This window comes from Dama dama, chromosome 3 (assembly GCF_033118175.1).
Source record: "Dama dama isolate Ldn47 chromosome 3, ASM3311817v1, whole genome shotgun sequence".
Taxonomy (NCBI): Eukaryota; Metazoa; Chordata; class Mammalia; order Artiodactyla; family Cervidae; genus Dama; species Dama dama.
The window spans coordinates 64,709,656-64,728,906 of NC_083683.1; the positions used below are offsets into that span (position 1 = coordinate 64,709,656).

The following is a 19,251-nucleotide window of genomic DNA, read 5'->3' on the forward strand; positions in this document are numbered from 1 at the left end:
CTATTTATAGAAAAAAAATCCCATCCTCATAGTAACTTGAATTAACCATAGCCAGAAAAACAATAAGCACTTCACTTGCTCCAGGGTTAGATGTTAAGTCTCCTGACTGCCCTGAGTCAGCAGTGATTGTGGAAAATGGAAAGGTGCTATAGGAGGTCTTTAAAAGGCCACCTTGCCTCCTGCTTTTTTTCCTTAATTCAAAAGCACATGCAGATGTGCAGGGGAAATTGAAGCTTTATTCCTCAGGGGTTCATCATGTTCCCACTTTAGTTTTCAATTTACCCAGGTGTGATCTGAAAAGACTCTTTACAATCTGAGAAACTAACAATTACAAAGATGGGGGTTGGGGGTAGAACCAAAGGAGGAAGCTGAGGGCTGCAAGCATTTTCTATACTCTGAGCCTAAATTGCCATGATTTGATGTCCATTTACAGGAACTGAGAGCAGTTATAAGAAAGGTAAAGATTTTAGGGAAATTGGGAGGAAAATTAGCATCTAAATAGGCTAATCTAAAGAAGTTACAAAATTGCTTTGACTTTTCCAGAGATGGTTCCCAAAGTGTGGTGTCCATTCCAAAGCCTCAACACCCCCTGGGAACTTGTTGGAAAGGCAAATACTAGGGCTTGGGGTGGGGCCCAGCAAACTGTTGCAACAAGCCCTCCAGGTGATTCTGATACAGGCTCAGTGGTTCTACCAAAAGTCCTAACACTGCCCAAAAAAGGAGCAACAGCAACAAATCTTAAGTAAATTTAGAGAACCAGCTTAAAGAGATACAATTTCTTTCCCAGCAGAAACTAGCAGGGCATCTTTGTTGGGGAAGGATCAGGGTGGGAGTAACAGGAGTTGAAGCAGCAATTTCTTATTCCCAAGAACAGAGCACTAAATATAGCAAGAGTATTCCAAATTAGGACATTTAAAATTCTTCTCCCCACAAATGCCTTTTCTACTGCATTCAAAGAGGCAGTTCCACCATGACTTTTCTTACCAAGTTATCCACTGAGATAATAACACTGTAACAGTTTAATGTTAGTACATAATCCTGCCTGCTCAGTCATGTCTGATTCTCTGCGACACCACGGACTGCAGCCCGCCAAACTCCTCCATCCACGGGATTTTCCAGGCAAGAATACTGCAGTGGGTTGCCATTTCCTCCTCCAGGGGGTCTTCTCCACCCAGGGATTGAACTCACGTCTCCTGTGGCTCCTGCTCTGGCAGGCAGGTTCTATACCACTGAGTCACCTGGGAAGCCCCTAGTACATAATCGCTGAACAACAAATACAGCCTTTTATTTTAATTAATACAAACTATTTATCGAGACAAAGATGGTAATCATTCTTCCTGGCTCTCTGGAAATTTCAACAGTGTGAATGGCATGAAATCTAAGCATCTCATCTTATTTTTTTGTCCTTAGGCAGCTCTCTACAGAATTAGAACAGAGGTTTGAACCCTGCTGGCTCTATCATTTAGTAGCTGTGGGATCTTAGGGAAACTATTTCAAGTTTCTAAGTATTGAGTTTCGTTTTCCCCACCTGTAAGGCGACACTGATATAACCTCCCTCAAAAGGAACACACTGTAGATGTTAGCTGCCGGCACTCGTAGACACTAACAATAATAACTACAGGCAACGTTTATACAGTAAGTCCCCAACATACAAACAAGGTCTGTTGGGAAAGCATATTTGTAAGTCCAATTTATTTTCAGGTCCAACAAAGTTAGCCTATGTACCCAACTGACACAGCAGACGATATAGTACTGTCCTGTAATAGGTTTATAATCCTTTTCACACAAATAATACATTTTTTAAAAACCCACAAAAAATAAATATTTTTGATCTTACAGTACAGCAGCTTGAAATGTAGAACAGTAGAGTATAACAGCTGGGATACAGAGGCTGGCCTCAAGTGAACAGGCAAGAAGAGTTATTGACGGGAAGAGGGAGAAGCAGCGGGAGATGGCAGAGCTGAAGGATCATCAACAATGGGAGACCGAAGGCAAGCAGAAATCTCACTCATGCCTGACGTTGAAGGCACAGGTTCCGGTTCCTTGCTGGAACCAGATACCCATTTGCACCTTTGAAAGTTCACGACTTGAAAGTTCATGTGTAGGGGACTCACTGTATTGTAACCAGGCACTTTGCATCAGGAAACAAGCAAAACTCTGGACCCACGCCCTTTTCTGATTCATTATGAAAGGAGTCTAGATCTTAGCTCAAAGCAATCAAATGATAAAAGACTTGAAAGGCACAGTGAACACATGTAGGTGAATACAGAGAAGAAATCAGACTGAAGTTGTGAAAGATATAAACCGCTGATGAGTGACATTAGATGAGTCTCTATCTTAGCTGTCTTGAGCAAGGGTGCTGCTCTGCTTAAAAAGAGTAGAGAAACAGACAGATATATACACACTCTATCCACATATCCCATCTGGAAGAAAACGAGAGGAGTATGCCTTTGACAGCAGCTAGGAAAACTATGGTTCTCTCCATTTGTTTGGCAGATTTATTTTTGGCAACCCTTAATGAACAAGGGCTTCCCTGGTGGCTCAGAGGTTAAAGCATCTGCCTGCAACGCAGGAGACCTGGGTTGGGAAGATCCCCTGGAGAAGGAAATGGCAGTCCACTCTAGTATTCTTGCCTAGAAAATCCCATGGACAGAGGAGCGTGGTGGGTTACACTCCACGGGGTAGCAAAGAGTCAGACACCGCTGAGCGACTTCACAATAAACAAGGAGAACAGGTTAAAGGCACAGCAACCTACATCTCTAGTTGCAATCATACTCATGAAGAAAACAGAATTCACTCTCTCTCAAGGTTCTCAAACAGTGATGATACAAGGAATTGTAACAAAGTGCCTCTTTGTAGATAAAGGTCCTAGAGAAAGCCTATCAAAACAATTCTTTTAAGATGGTCCAGTATAGCTTCTGGTGACTGGCTAACTATCTCTCATTGCTTTTCTAAAGAACCATTAACATTCCCAGTTTTTAGTGTTGGCTTTGTAAAACTGAGGTCTGTTAGTAATTTTAATCTCTCTGGAGATGAATAAGTTTTTTAAATTATTTAAGAAAAAAATCTGTCACTAATAAAGACAACAGCTTCAGGTATAGCAGTAGTAAATAATAGTAATTATTATAGTAGCTTATTTTTACTGAGCCCTTACTAACTGCCAAGAGCAGTGCTAAACTCAACATGCATGCACTGCTATATTTAAAATGGATAGCTGACAAGGACCTACGGTATAGCACAGGGAACTCTATTCAATGTTTTGCTGCAGCCTGAATGGGAGGGGTGTTTGGGTGAGAATGGATACATGTATACCATGGATGAGTCCCTCTGCTGTCCACCTGAAACTATCACAACAATGTCAATTGGCTATACTGCAATACAAAGTAAAAAATTTAAAAACAAACAAACAAAAAAAGAGCAGGGCTAACTTCTTTTCAGGTACAATTTCATTTAATCCTCAAAACAATTCTTATAAAATAAACATGATCATTATTCTCATTTCCAAGTTAGAAAACTGAGGTTCCAGAAGAACCGTAATTTGAACTGGACTTCTCCAAGGTATTAACCTGTCCACTGTGCTGCCTTTTTAAAGGAAGCCCAGTCACTGAAACTGATGAAGATTAAAAGGACAGAGGTGGCCACTGGTAAATGTCACCACTGTCCCATTCGAAGGGCAATCTTGTCTCTGAATCAACAAAGAACAACACGTAACAGTAAAAGCCATTAAAGGGAAAAGACAGCTCTCTATACACGTCTATGGAACGGTGCCGACCAACATTACTCACACACAGGCCAGAGAACTGTCGGCTGCAGATCCACAATGAGATAAAGAGCTTGTGCCAAAACCTAAATCAACACATCACTAAGCACTGTTTAGTTTAGCTGACATTTGTGTGGAGCAAGACTTTCTGGATAAAGGAAGCAGGGCCATGATTTACCATATCTCCTCAAGGACTGTTAATAAATGGTTCTGACCAGCCCTAGTCTACGGACCAACTCTGAGCAGCACCAATCTATTGTTGAATAAAAAGCAAGTCTACAGTAACTATCCTGCAAATGACCACATTTGTTCACTAAATAGGTAGGTAGGGAAACACTATGAACACAAATGCCAGTGATGCCAATGGAAGGGTAAACTGCAAATGATTTGAGAATTGCCATTTTTTGCCTTATCAGTTCTGTAGTTTAGCCAAAAACAAATTTTTATAGCCATGAAAGTTACATGAGTGGAATTTTTTTAAAAAGAGAAAGTGTTTTCTTTGTCTATTCTTACTAAGTATTTTTAAAAATTAACTAAAGTCCATACTTTATTTGGGATTCCCTTAGTTTTTAACTAATGGCCTTTTCCTGCTGCAGAATCCCATTCAGGATTTGGTCCCCAGGTCTCCTTAGGCTCTTCTTGGCTACTAAATCTTTCACAATCTAAAGTTGATTATTATTGCTTCCAGAGCCGAGTACATAAAAGTGGCAATACACCAACACTTCTTAAGCACTTACTATGTGCCAGTCATTTTGTTTGTTCAATACTCTATTTGTTTTACCAATGCTCTGAGTGAAGTGCTATTATTTCTATTTTATAGGCAAGGAAAGTGAGGCAGGATGAGAGGAAGTTATCTGCTTACAATCCAATAGCCGGAGAGTAGCTGAGGCAGGATTTGGACCCCAGGACCCCTGATTTCTGAGGCTATGCTACAAAGTAGTATGCTATACAGAGTACTTATCAATTTATGCAGGTATGTTTATTTCAGAGTGTTACCTGGTATTTGAAAACGGGACATTAGGAGAATGTCAGAAACTGCCAGAAGATGACTGACCACAAAGACAATAAAAGCCATTTTTATTGCGTTTGACAGTGCACGGGGCTCTCTGTACATTATTTCACAATTTAATACCAAGACCAATGGAGGAAATGAGATACCTAACAGAAAAGAGACTAAAAATGTTAACCTGACTAGGAAGTAGAGTTCCCAGCCTCAGAAAAGATATATTTATTTGTCGATTAGGTATTTGGAGAATGTAGGAAAAAAACGCGTATCACTAAAACTCTGAATTCTATAAAAATACAGTCTGGAAATTTCTCAAACATGCACTTCTGGTGACACATTTGCAAGTTCCCATTAACATTTTTAAGACAATTGGTAACTGAAGGTCAGTTAGAAATGGAGTGGCCATTTGAAAAAGCATTCACTAACACACACTCTCTCTTTGTAGTATACTCAGCGAACTTTTCTAAGGGACATGAAATCTAACAAATTCTCCTTTCTAAAGTCTCACAATTTACCAGCTTTCTGTGCCATATTTTTACTGGGGAATGCATCTACTGCCTGTAATGAGGAAAGCTGAGCACAGCAGAGAAATGAGAGCAAATTATTCAAGTCAGGAGTCAGCCCAGAAAACACTCCACTTTTCTAAGGGCTGCTTAAGGAGCCTTCTAAAGAGCTGCTCTTTTTACCCACCTGTCCTTATCTCTCTGTCCCCTGAAGACAGGCAGTAGGCAGCTCCCTGCAGCAACGGCCACACCTTTGGCTCTGAGTTGCAAAACTACTGCTGGTGTTTCTGGGTTATAATTTGACTGAACTGTTGTCCACCATCAATATGGGAACAAGGAAAAGCCATCACTGATCCTCAAAGAGAACTGCTCATTGGACACTGACAAGACATCAAAATATGCCACACAGCCATGGTGTGTGGAAAATGAGATGAGCAGAATGACTTCCTTCTACTCTCTCTTCTTTGGTGAATAATGTTGGCAGTCGTTGGCGGCTTACTTCCATTTTCAAACATGCAACATTCACAGCCAGGCTAAAATCTGGACCTCCCCAGATGTCAAAAGTTCCTGACTTACATAAGATAAGCAGACACCTATTGTTCTATCTTAACTGCTGGAGGTCTGAGGGAGAGAACTGTTTTTGTAAGCCGCACCTTCAGAATAATAAAAGCAAATAATAAAAGGGCCAAAGTCCAAAGAAAGGTCTTCCACAGATCAACTGAGGAGTTAGAAATGACAGCCCAGAAACTGGGACATCAAGCACTTTAAGAACTGCTGGGACTTTGTAAACGCTCCTTACGCCCCATTGGCTATTCTGCTGTGATGCCAAGAAGGCTAGAGGGTGCTACCTTTTCTAGGAGGCCCTGAATTATTACAGGTCACTGCAGCCAGCTCTAGACTAGAACTCCAAGGGATAAAATGGTAGAAACAGCTCCGAAAGAAAAGGAAAGCTGTTACCTGCAAGCTCCAGGAATGAAAGACCAGACTCTGCATGATTAACAACAGGAGCAAAACCCCAGTTTTCCAGCAGCATCTCAGATCATTCAGAAAAGTGTGGATGTTTTCATGCGCTGCCCACATCAAAGCCTTTCATTGATCCTCACTACACATTTTCATCCCTAAAATCCACATATCCTGGATTTTTCTGTGTGCAGACATAAACCTACACATGAAGAACTTGAAAGTGTTAGGGTAACATTTGCTCTCTTCTCCAGTGTATGGATCTTGGGTTATAAGCATTATTCTAGAGGGCAGGGATGATACCCTTATAATTCTCTTTAGGAAAAAACATAGACTGATTCTTCCCAGTAAACCTGACCTACATATATTTTTGGGTTCTCTTGCTAAAACACAACTTGATATTGAATGAATTAAAAATAATTGTATGAAAGTTACTGAGAGTAGATTTAAAAGTTTTCATCACAAGAAAAAATATTCTATGTGTGGTGATGTACTTACTGTAGTGCTCATTTGGCAATATTCACAACTATAGAATCATTATGTTGTACACCTGAAACTGTAATATGCTAGTCACTCAGCTGTGTCTGACTCTTTGAGACCCCGTGGACTGTAGCCCTCCAGGCTCCTCTGTCCATGGGATTCTCCAGGCAAGAACACTGGAGTGGGTTGTCATGCCCTCCTCCACACCCGAAACTAATATACTGTTACATAATGATATAATATTATAATGTCATTATTAATATAATGTCAAATATATCTCAATAAAAAATGTAATAAATTGATGGGCTTGGAATTTCCTGGTGGTCCAGTGGTTAAGAATCCACCTGACAATGCAGGGGATCTGGTGCAGGAAGATTCCACATGTCACGGGGCAGCTAAGCTTATGCGCTCCCACTGCTGGAGTCTGTGTTCAGTAACAAGAAAAGCCATCACACTGAGAAGGCTGAGCACCGCAACTAGAGAATAGGCCATGTGCAACAATAGAGACCCAGAGCAGCAAGAATAAATTAATTAATTTTTAAAAACTGATGGGCTCAAAAAACAAACAAACAAACAAAAAACCTACTGAATAATAGACTTCTGCTTCCTATAGTATATCGTAAATTTAGATAGATAGCCCTGACTCTTCTCATTGAAACTAAAACGCTGGATAAAATATTTTTAAAATATGATTTTAACCACATCACCAGTTTTCATATAAGTAAGGAAATTTAAAAGCCCCGAAACAAGATGAAGTCAGTATAAAACAGGTCAAATGATAACAAGTGCTATGGAGAGAGAGAACGCAAGAGAAGGAAGGTGGGAAGAGCCACAGGAGGTTGAGGCTTATGATCATGGTCAAAGAAAACATGGTCAAGAAAAATATTTCAAAAGATCAGTATAATCAGACCATGTTCTATAATGACAATGCAATTAAGTTAGAAATTAGTAACAAAATGATAAATGAAATAACTTTGTATCTGAAAAATTTAAAACACTTTTAAACAGACTATGAGTCACAGAAAAAAATCACAATGGAAATTAGAAAGTACACAAAACCGAAAGATAAGAAAAACACTACACGTAAAAATTTTTAGAGATATACCTTCAGTTCAGTTCAGTTCAGTCACTCAGTTGCGTCCAACTCTTTGTGACCCCATGGACCACAGCATGCCAGGCCTCCCTGTCCATCACTAACTCCCTCATGTCCATCGAGTTGGTGATGCCATCCAACCATCTCATCCTCTGTCACCCCCTTCTCCTCCCGCCTTCAATCTTTCCCAGCATCAGGGTCTTTTCAAATGAGTCTTGCATCAAGTGGCCAAAGTATTGGAATTTCAGCTTCAACATTAGTCCTTCCAATGAGTATTCAGGACTGATTTCCTTTAGGATGGACTGGTTGGATATCCTTGCAGTACAAGGGACTCTCAAGAGTCCAACACCACAGTTCAAAAGCATCAATTCTTTAGCGTTCAGTTTTCTTTATAGTCCAACAGTCACATTACTATATATAAAATAGAAATAGGTAACCAAGGACCTACTGTATAGCACAGGGAACTATATACAGTATTTTATAATCTAAAATGGAAAAGAATCTAAAAAAAGAAAATATATATATATTTTACATATATAACATATATTCAATTTTTATATAACTGAATCACTTTGCTATACATCTGAAACTACCACAACACTGTATATCAACTATACTTCAAAAAAGAAAAAGAAAAGCTACATATGCTATCCTGTTAAAGTTAGAAACACTAACATGGAAAAATAATCTTGCAGAATGCATGTAAAGCAATACTTAGAGGAAATTTTATTACCTTACTTGTTTACATTATAAAAAGTAAGAACTTGGAAGATAAATAAGAATTTTAAAAATGATCAGCAAATAATGCTCACAAAAAAAGTAAAAGGAAGGGAATCATAGGGAGGAAACATACTAACAAAACAGAAAACAAATATACAATATAGTAAATCAAAGAAGTATAAAACTAGTTCTTTGAAAAGACTAATAAGTCTGGCAAGGTCAATCATGGAAAAAAGGGAGAAGACACACATACAAACAAGTGTTATTAACAGAAAAGAAGTATAACTGCAGATGCTGCAGAGATTAAAAAGGTATGAGAATACAGTAAACAATTTTATGTCAATAAATTAGGAAAACTGTAAATTCAAAAGCAATGGCAGTTTTTTTTTCTTGATGACAATACTAGACCTAGATGACTTCAGTAAACATTTAAGAGTCACACAGTTCCAGTCTTACATGAATTCCTCCAGAGAACAGTAAAAGGAGATCATCTGCAACTAATTTCAAACACTTCAAAAAAATAAATTACTCTCAGAAAGTACTCATATTGCAATGCAGTAATTATATTTTTAAAAAATATATAAATAGTCTCACTTTTCAATGTAGTCATACTTCTTTATACCTCATAGGTAAGAAGAAACCATTGGAAGAAATTCAGAATACTCAGAACACAATTTTAATAAACTTCACAAGATCAAAATTTGCTAGATGAAGCAAAAACTACTTTAAGTGAAACTATCATAAATATTTATTAGGGGAGAAGAACAGATGCCTTTCTTAAGAATCATGCTTTTGTTAGAAATAACGTTTACATTAGAAAAAAAAATGCATTGCCTTAAATGCTTATAATAGCAAAGGAGGATAGAAACAATGAGCTTGAAAGCTACTAGGAATAAAACTACCAAATGACTCAACAATCCCACTACTGGGCATATACCCTGAGGATCACAGGTGAAAAAGACACATGTATCCCAGTGTTCATTGTAGCACTATTTACCATAGCTAGGACATGGAAGCAACCTAGATGTCCATCGACAGATGAATGGGTAAAGAAGTTGTGGTACATACATGCAATGGAATATTACTAAGCCATAAAAAGGAACACATCTGAGTCAGTTCTAAAGAGGTGGATGAAACTAGAGCCTATTATAGAGTGAAGTAAGTCAGAAAGAGAAAAGAGAAGGGAAGAGAAAAGAAAAAAATATTGTATATTAATGCATATATATGGAATCTAGAAAGATGGCAATGATGAACCTATTTAGAGAACCGATTTGCAGATTCAGTGGGGGAAGGAGAGGGTAGGACAAATAGAGAGTAGCATTGAATGAATCTGTTGTGTGACACAGACACCTCAGACCTGGTGCTCCGTGACTACCTAGCCAGGTGGGATGGGGTAGAGGCGGGAGGCAGGTTTAAGAGGGAGGGGACACATGTATACCTATGGCTGATTCACATTGATGTATGGCAGAAACCAACACAGTATAGTAAAGCAATTATCCTCTAATTAAAAATAAATTTAAAAAACTTAAAAACAAATGAGCTGTATGTCCAATGTAAAAAAACAGCTAAAGAACAGAATAAATCTGAAAAAAATTTAAAGGATGATAATGAAAGAGTAGAAATCAATAAAAGAGAAAAGAAAAACAACAAAAGTAGACAACCCCCTTTTAAAGTTCAGCAAAGAGATGAGGCAAAAATAAATATTTTAAAATAATATTTTATTTTTTATTTATTTCTAAATTTTTATTTGTTAGCCACACCACATGGCTTGTGGGATCTTAGTTCCCCAAACAGAGATTGAACTTGGGCCCTCACAGTGAAAGCTTCAAGTCCTAACCACTGGACTGCCAGGGAATTCCCTAAAATGGTATTTTAAATTAAATACAAATCGGCCCTTATTTCAAAAATATACTATCATCAACATTATGTCAATGTATCTGAAAACATACAGAAAATGGAGACATCTTTAGAAAAACATAACTTATCAAAACTGACTTCAGAAGGAATATAAAGAATAAATAATCCTATCACTAACAAAACTAAAGCTTAACTGCTGATAAGCAGTTAAAAGTTCTTCACACAAAGAAAATAACTAGACTCAAGTAAGCAGTTTTACGGACCTTTCAAGAGAAGGAATATTCCACAATTTCAAAGTCTTCCACAAAATGGAAAGAGAAGCAATACTCTCCAGCGCATTCTGTGAGGCTAGTGTAAGTGAAATAAGAATCGACAAGGACAGTGTCCGAAAGAAAAGCCATGCGTCTATTTTGTTTCAGAATTTAGAGACAACAACCAACCAACCAAGCAAAAAACAATAAAAAAAACCACTTCCCCCCAAAAAACCTAAACTAAATACTGGCAAGCTGAATGCAACTATTTACATATATAATACAATGATGAAGACAGGTTTAATTCTGGAATACAGAGATGGCTTAATATTAGAAACTCTATAAATATTTCTCATTACATTAACTGATTAAAGAAGAAAAAAATCAATAAATGCAAAAAGAAAAAAAAGATAACTTTCAACCATTAATGACTAAAACTTCAAGTAAACAGAGAATATGTGAGATCTTACCTAACCTGATGAGAATATCTATAACAAAATGAAAACAATCATTATCCTTTATGGGGGAAAAAAGGCTTGAAAACACTCCCTTTAAATCTGGAACAAGAAAAGAATGCCAATTCACTACATTTATCAACTTCATACTCAAAATTCTGCCGAGGGCAAAAAAGAAGAATAAATTAAAGCCAAAAGGATTGGGAAGGAGGAAATGTAATTGTCTTTATTCGCAAATAATAAGATTTTATAACCAAAAAATGAACAAATTATTTGTAATAATAATAAACTAGCAAGGCAGCTGGATATAAGACTTTTATACAGAAGTAAATGGCATTTCTGCACACCAGAAACAATTAAAAAACAATTTTAAAAGAGATATCATATACAGTAAGAAAAGTGAAATAAATCTAACAAAAGACAGAAAATATAAAACTTTACAGTAAGATATTTACAAATAACTAAATAAATGCAGAAATACTCATATTCATGTGTAATTAGAATTTATAATCTAATATAAAGATGCCAGTTCTCTGCTAATTGCTCTATAATTTCACAGTTCTAATCAAACTGCCCATGGACTTCCCATGGAAGGAAAAGTGATTCTAAAACGCACATAAAAGAGAAAGGATCAAGATCACCAAAATACTTTTGAAAGGATATAAGGAAGGAGAATTTGGCCTACCAGACATTATGTAAATTATTCACTAAATTGTAAATAATTATTCAAAAACATTTCTCCATACCATAAAATGTTCTTCAAAAACCAGTGTTAATGACTTCACGTGTATAAGTTAGCTAATTATTCCCAAGTGGAATTTAGTTAACTATTCTCCACTGTTGGACATTTAGATTGTTTCCAGCTTTGCAACTTTCTAAAGATGTTACATTTGAGTTCAATTTAATTTTGTGGTAATCCTTGATTGTCGGACACCCTAGATAATTCTATGATGAACATGTTGGTTATACTATAAGGGAATAATAATTCAAAATGATTACTTTATTCATTCAATTAATATTTAACAAAGATCTATTGGAGACGTGGAAGATAATAGACAATAATTTTTAATATCAAATTGCTCTCTGTTATGTCGGTTCTATCGCAATAAAGCTGGAAAAAAGCAGAGTGCTCTCATAAGCAAAAGCAAATGAACAGTTACACACAAAAAAGCTCATTTCTACACTGATTTTTTAAAAAAATGTATTTATTTAAATTTATTTATTTGGCTAAGCTGGGTCTTGTAGCTTTGCAGGATTGTTGGGGCATGCAAACTCAGCGGCAGCATGTGGGATCTAGTTCCCTGACCAAGGATGGAACCTAGACTCCCTGCCTGGGGAACATGGAGTCTTAACCACTGGACAACCAGGGAAGACCCTCTATAATGATTTTAAAACAAAATATTTTGCTATGAAATTAAGTCAGAGACTTTATTGGACATTATAAGAATCCTTTTTGTCATAGGACTACAGTTTTCATTTTCCATTTGGCATCATTAAGCTGCATGCAAGCTCAGTCATGTGGGACTCTTTGTGACCCAATGGACTATAGCCCACCAGGCTCCTCTGTCCATGGGATTTCCCAGGCAAGAATACTGGAGTGGGTTGCCATTTCCTCCTCCAGGGGATCTTCCTGACCTGGGGATCAAACCCACCTGTCCAGTGTCTCCTGCATTCCAGGAGGATTCTTTACTGCTTGAGTAATCAGGGAAGCTCATTTGGTATCATTAAAGGAAGAGAACATTTTAAACAAAAGTTGTAAGCAAACACATGGCAGCCTAGGAAATGTGCTTCTCGGCTCTGTTATATGTACTTGAATAAAAAGCAATGACACAATAAAAAAAAAAATCCACCTTAGAAGGAGCTGGGCATCCCTCTGGTTTGCCTATTACATATCCCTTTTTAATTCCACCATGAAACTCACTCTATTCTAAGAGTACAGAGCACTTTATTAGAATGGCTTATAATCACCCACTTTGGGATCTATTTAGGCAGCAGATTGGTGATTATGTATTTGAATTTCAAAAAGCTTGTCCAACTCAGAATGTAAAAAGGAGCAGTTGAAACTAAAGAAAATAAAAATTAAACAGATAACAAAGCCTAAGTTTTAAAGACTATTCATTAGTGCCAAGCCTGTAATAAAGGCTTTCCACAAATCACCTCACAGAAGCCTCACAAAGGTAAGGAAGTAAGTACTACTGTCAATATTATTCCCATTTTACAGATGAAGAAATTGACTAATAGTGGTCAAATATATCATTAGTGGCAGGGCTGAGTGGCTAATACCAAAGTTTCTGCTCTTAAACAATATGTTCTATTTCTTCCCATCCTGAAATATCAACAGGTGAGTACAAATACGCTGTTAGTAAACTAGAAGGTAACTTGGGACCAACAAATAAAAACACCTTCAATTACCAAAAAAGTATTCAAGGAACTGTCTCTAATATCAGTTTCTGACTTCAAACCACTAAAACAAAAAGAGACTGAGTGATTAGACATACAGTTTACTTGGCTTTTGTTTTTTTAATCTTAATTCTCAGTGGTATAATTTGAAATAAAAACAAGTAGCATAAAAAAGGGTCTGGTCAATCCACAAAGTAGACTCTCAATTGGACCAGAGCTGAGGATGTAGGGGTTCCTGACCTATTTATTTCAGCTCGGAGTAAGAAACCAATATAAATGGTTAGAGCTCAGATTTTTCATCCCATAGCATATGCCAACCCTCACTGTATTTCAGAAGAACATGCTTTGCTTAAAAATTTCTCCATAACTATTCCTTAAGATATTTTCAAATTCATGAAACTAATCAGGTTTTAAGAAACAATCTAAGAGGTCTTATTGCAATGGCTACAATTAGCATGACCAAAATTTTAAATGCATTACATTTGTACATATTCACCTATTTTTTCCCCTTGATCTCAAAGGCATGATGTGAAGCCACTGCCTGGGCACTGTGGTTTCTTGAAATGATCTTGCTTGAAATTTAGCTGCTGTTAATCACTTTAATTAACTCCTCCTGTTAATAGATAAGAGCTGTTCTGTCTTTCATCTAGCTATGATTTCTTCAAGGGACGTAAAGTCTAAATAGGTAAGTGTTCTATCTCCTACTCTACTTTGTGAGGAATCTAAAAACCAAACCAATCTGATTTGCTACTGAAAAGCAGAGGACCTGGGTTCCAGTTGCACATATATTACAGTTAATTGTACAACTGACATTATGCCTCCTTATACTATATAAGTGGGCTGGACAGGGAATGTTTAAAGTCCTTCCCAAGTATAAAATTTTAATTCACAATTTAAACTGTTATTTTCTATTACAAGCTAAATGAAAGAACATTAGACGTAGACACAGGTTCCGTTATGAGTGATAGAACCACTTTTAATTTCCCCACTGAAACCTATCACATGATGTGAGGTCCTATCAAATTGAACTGGCAATTTCTTATGCTCCATCTGCTACCAAAATGCACTATTTGTAGTTCAGGCAGCAGGGTGGTTGAAGAACAACAGATTTTCTTGGCACTTCCTGCACATATGGCATGTAGATGAGAGTACGAGATTATCCCTTGGAAAATACTGCAAATAATAGCTGTCAATTCTTAGCAACTAACAACACGCATTATTAAAAACAAACACAACTTCCCATCCATGAGTTTCACCTCATAAAATGTGTCTTTTGATTCTTCTGACTCCCATATGTGAACCCATATTTTTTATATGGACTCTATAATATTTCTGCTGCAGAATTAAAAAATTACTGGATCTCTGAAATCCACAGATAATCCTTAAACCTTCTGCTAGCCACTTGCTATGATCTTTTCCACTATTAAGTTTTTTGCCAGAGATGCTAAAAGTAGTGTAGTCGAGTGGTCTGAGTTTCATATACTTTTCCAGACAAGCTTGCTTTTTAAGGCCCCACAGAAACAAGAGATTAATTTCTCTGGATTCTAAATCTTCAGGAAATTGACCAACATGCATGAAATAATCCTTCTCCTCCTAACACATGCCTTTTAAATTATTGCTTGGGGTGTTTTTCTCTTTGATTTAAACCTATCTGTTCCTTTAACTAGTCATAACCTCCAATTCTTCCCCCTCTTACAATCCCGTGCTCTACTTTTCTGAACGTGATTTTATTATTTTTTCTGTATTCTCTATGTGAATGAGTACATGAGTGCTCAGTCATGTCTGACAGCCCGCCAGATTCCTCTGCCATAGAATTTTCCAGGCAAGAATACTGGAGTGGGTTGCCACTTCCTACTCCAGGGGATCTTCCTGACCCAGGGATCGAACCCACCTCTTCTGTTTTCAGCATTGGCAGGTGGATTCTTTACTACTGCTCTACCTGGGTATTACACTTTAATTCCCTGAGAACTCAGATATGAATTCATTACGAAAAAAGTTAAAGCAAAGGTGACTCTCCCATATATGTAAGTCATCCAGAGAGTTCAATATATGTGGCTTTATTAATTCAGAAGAGACCTGTTAAGAGTCATCTCTTAATGAGCCCAATACAGCTAGGTTTTCCTCCAGTGATAGAATGAGCCATCTTCCTTTTGTTTACCATCAGATGAAATACCTGCTAGAACTGAAAGTGTTGGTTGTTCCAAAACCACCTATCTTTAACTAGTGGACTAGCATCCTGCCTGGGTGAGACACTCAACCTTAAAGAGGGGCTCAGGAAAAGAAACAGAAAACCAGGATCCTACCTCTGAAACTATTCTTAATGAGGGACCTATTCTCACTTCACAGACAGCAGGCCTCAGGCACTATTTAACTCTCATTTCTCTCTCATTGTCTTCTTGATGTTGCCTAGTAAATTCAGGTGAATTTGTGCCATTCAAAGTGTGTAGGGTCCAATTCCATTGTATTTCCCTACTCCCATGTTGACATATGGATATAAGGATCTGGCATTAGGGGAAACGAGATCAAACCAGTCAATCCTAAAGGAAATCAACCCTGACTACTCACTGGACAGACTGTAGCTGAAGCTTCAATACTTTGGCCACGTGATGCAAAGAGTTGACTAACTGGAAAAGACTCTGATGTTGGGAAAGGGTGACTGCAAAAGCAGAAGGGGGCGGCAGAGGATGAGATGGTTAGATAACGTCCCCAACTCAATGGATAGGAATTTGAGCAAACTCTGGGAGATAGTCAAGGACAGAGGAGCCGGGTGTGCTGCAGTCCACGGGTGGGAAACAACTCAGCACCTGAACAACAACAATCAATAGAATATGGCAAAAGTGATTCTGGAACTTCTGGGGCTGGGTGGTGAGAAGCTTTGCGGCGTCGCCCTCGGTATCTCAGACCCAGTTATCATAAGAAGTGCAGTTGTCCTGAGAATGGTGTGTGTGAAGAGGGGAAGATAACAGTTCAGCCCATGGGGTCATAAAGAGCTGGATATGACTTAGCTACTGAACGTCAACAACAGTAAGGATCTGGGTTAGACACAGGATGTGTAAGTATTGCAGAGGAAGCAGATGAACTCTGGACACAGACCCTGATGAGAAAGGCAGTTCCGGCGTAGCAGAGTCATAAAGCTGCCTGAGGACTCTCAGGTGAGTGAGGAGGGTTGAAGGGAATACATTACTTTTTATGGGTCGGAATTGGTTCCAAAAATAATTTTCACCATGTTCATAATTTTTCCTTGGATTGGATTTGATGGACACGTTTTAAACACAGCAACGCATCCCATTTTATTGATTTTTAAACCAATGTTGAGGGCCTAAACTCTCAAAGTATGTAAGTAACCAGGTAACTATAGAATTCATTAATCATGAGAATGTTTTTCAGATAAGGACTTCATCATGAACAAACAACCTTAGAGCAGAAATAAAGAAACCAATTCTTGGAAGTACAAGCTGCCAGTCAGCGCTGCAGACAGTACGAAATCCAGACTGCCACCCCTTGAAGACCTGCCACAAAGAGCCATGTGGGAAAACTGCACAGAGAAATGATGACTGTGAACAGGAGTCATACCTGAGAAGGACTGTTGACTTGTTAAGAAAAGAAAGGAAAAAAAAAAAAAAGAAGAAGAAGAAAAGAAAGGTTATGCTCATTAGAAAGTTTATCTGTCTCTAAGCAAATAATTATTTCTCTGCTAAATAACTTCCATGTCAATGTAATCAGTTCCTACAAGCATACATTATCTTATAACTGCAAGCAGATAAAAATCTGTTTCCTGAAGAGTGTTCATCTTCACTCCATTACTGGAGTCAACCTAAAGGAAATTTAAGTCCCTGGGCTTGCAGACAGTGTTTGCCTCTCGTCCTAAGTCGGTCCAGATTCTCACTCATTCACAGAGGGTTTCCCTACCAGGTCCTTTCACCGGACTCCAGGCATTTTCACAACTTGACCACACAAAAGAACTCCCAGGCTGCTCCTGCCTTTCCCAAGACAAGTTCAGGAATGCCTTTCTCTGCAGCCCTTTCATAAGATTGTGTCTGTACAAACACGGGTGTCTACAAAGCAATTTTTATCAACTTTGCATTGAATATTCCAAAGAACAGCAGTAACCTCAACACTCCATCCATTGTCTCAATGGATGGGAACAGCTACCAGTGAGAGGCCATAGAGGAAGAGGGAAAAATAAACAACAAATACATGCTTATTAAACACTTCAACAGCAACACAAAATACTTGTACCAGAGAGAAAATATATATTTTAAACCGCAAGACACATTGAGTAAAAATGCCATAATCAACCTTAACTAGATTCCTTCATTAGGTGACCATGTAAATGGATTCAAACTACTATTCAAACATTCAAACCTTCATTTTACATGCAAGTGGCCTCCAGCAAATGATAAAGCAATATCCCCGTGTGAGTGTGAAAGATGGCACTGAATTCCGGCCCATTATAGAGGAAGAGTCATATTCCACTAGTCCTTTCTTGGTTTAACTGCCAGGCTTTTAGGGAGCTGTTTTATAGAAGGGGGACTCGCCCTGATAAATTAGTGATTAGTGCAAATATCGCCAATTTCCTGCACTCAAGGAAGCTCTAGACCACTTCGGGTCCAGACTTCAGAAAAATGACTCCTTAAAAAGAAAAAAAAAAAAAAATTACATGACAATGTATCAGTGGCTGTGACAATGGTATTATTCTAAAAAAAAAAAAAAAAAAAAAGATGCTGGTGAAGATAACTGGGGGGAACCTCCGCTGCTGCCCACCTCCTGTGTAAGTTGCCGGCAAAAGGTGGTTAATTTAAAGCCAGTTCTCCCCGGTTGGAGGTGGCGAGCCGGCAGCGGGGGAGGGCCACCCGGTCTCCAGCTCCCCGTGGACCCGACGGGACTGGAGCTGAGCCTGGCTTTCACGAAGCCCTTGGTGGCTCACCCAGGCGCTCCGGTGGTCCCTCGCGACCTTCCTCCAGCGCAGACCCCCAAGTTAGAAACGCAACCCCCGGAGCACAATGCCAAGGAAGCACACAAAAGGAGCGAGGCAGCCGCTCCCATCCGTACCTTTGACTTGACTTTCATACTCGGCGATGATCTCTTTGTCCTTTTTGAATCTGCTCGGAGTGGACATTATCCAGCTGTTCGGGGTTGGCTCTCAATGGGCAAGTTCTGTGAGGGGTCACCGACCAGGCAGTCTCCTCGGAGCAGCGGAGAGCTGTACTCCCAAATGCCGGGACCCCAGAAGCAGCACCGACGGGAGGGAGAGGAGGAGGAGGGGAAGAAGGAGCGAGCCGAGGACTAGATTAACCCGGGCGCTGGCACCATACTCTCGGGGTCCAGCTGCCGTCGGCGATGCGGCGGGGAGCCCAGGGCTCGCGGCCGGCGAGGCCCGGCGCGCCGGCGAGCTCCAGCCGGCGAGTGGCGGGGGGCGTCTCCCTGCCCACCCCGCCCGGGGCCCGGCCACTTCCCCTACAGCCGCTGGGCGGACGCGGGGATCGCGCCGGCGCTCCGCACCATTGTTAGCCAGCCGCACCGGGCGCGTGGGGCAGGGCCAGCCGGCGAGGGCGGGCGCCGCGACCCTCCCTTCCTGCTCGGCCGCCCGCTCCGGCGCTCAGGGGTCCCGCCCCGGCTGGGGATGCTGCGGCCGCTCCTCCGTCGGCACACACGGCTGCTACTGCCCGGGGCAGGGGAGAGGACTCGCGATCCCAAAGCGAGTCCCGGGCGGCCGCCGCGAGGGTGGCTTACGCGCCGTAAGAACGCGTCCTGGGCGCAGCCCCG

The 19,251-nt window shown here is 39.5% G+C and overlaps 1 protein-coding gene across 3 annotated transcripts in view; it reads right to left on the reverse strand.

The window, feature by feature from the left end:
- Positions 1-18,849, reverse strand: part of SRGAP1 (SLIT-ROBO Rho GTPase activating protein 1) — a 298,404-nt gene extending 279,555 nt beyond the window's left edge. For 2 of the 3 annotated variants that reach the window (XM_061130901.1, XM_061130896.1), the window contains exon 1: positions 18,538-18,849. In XM_061130901.1, the coding sequence (XP_060986884.1) occupies positions 18,538-18,604 (67 nt within the window). In that variant the 5' untranslated portion in view covers positions 18,605-18,849. The remainder of the gene's footprint in view (positions 1-18,537) is intronic. The other variant, XR_009690798.1, reaches the window with a different exon arrangement.
- Between the last annotated feature and the right edge of the window lie 402 nt (positions 18,850-19,251).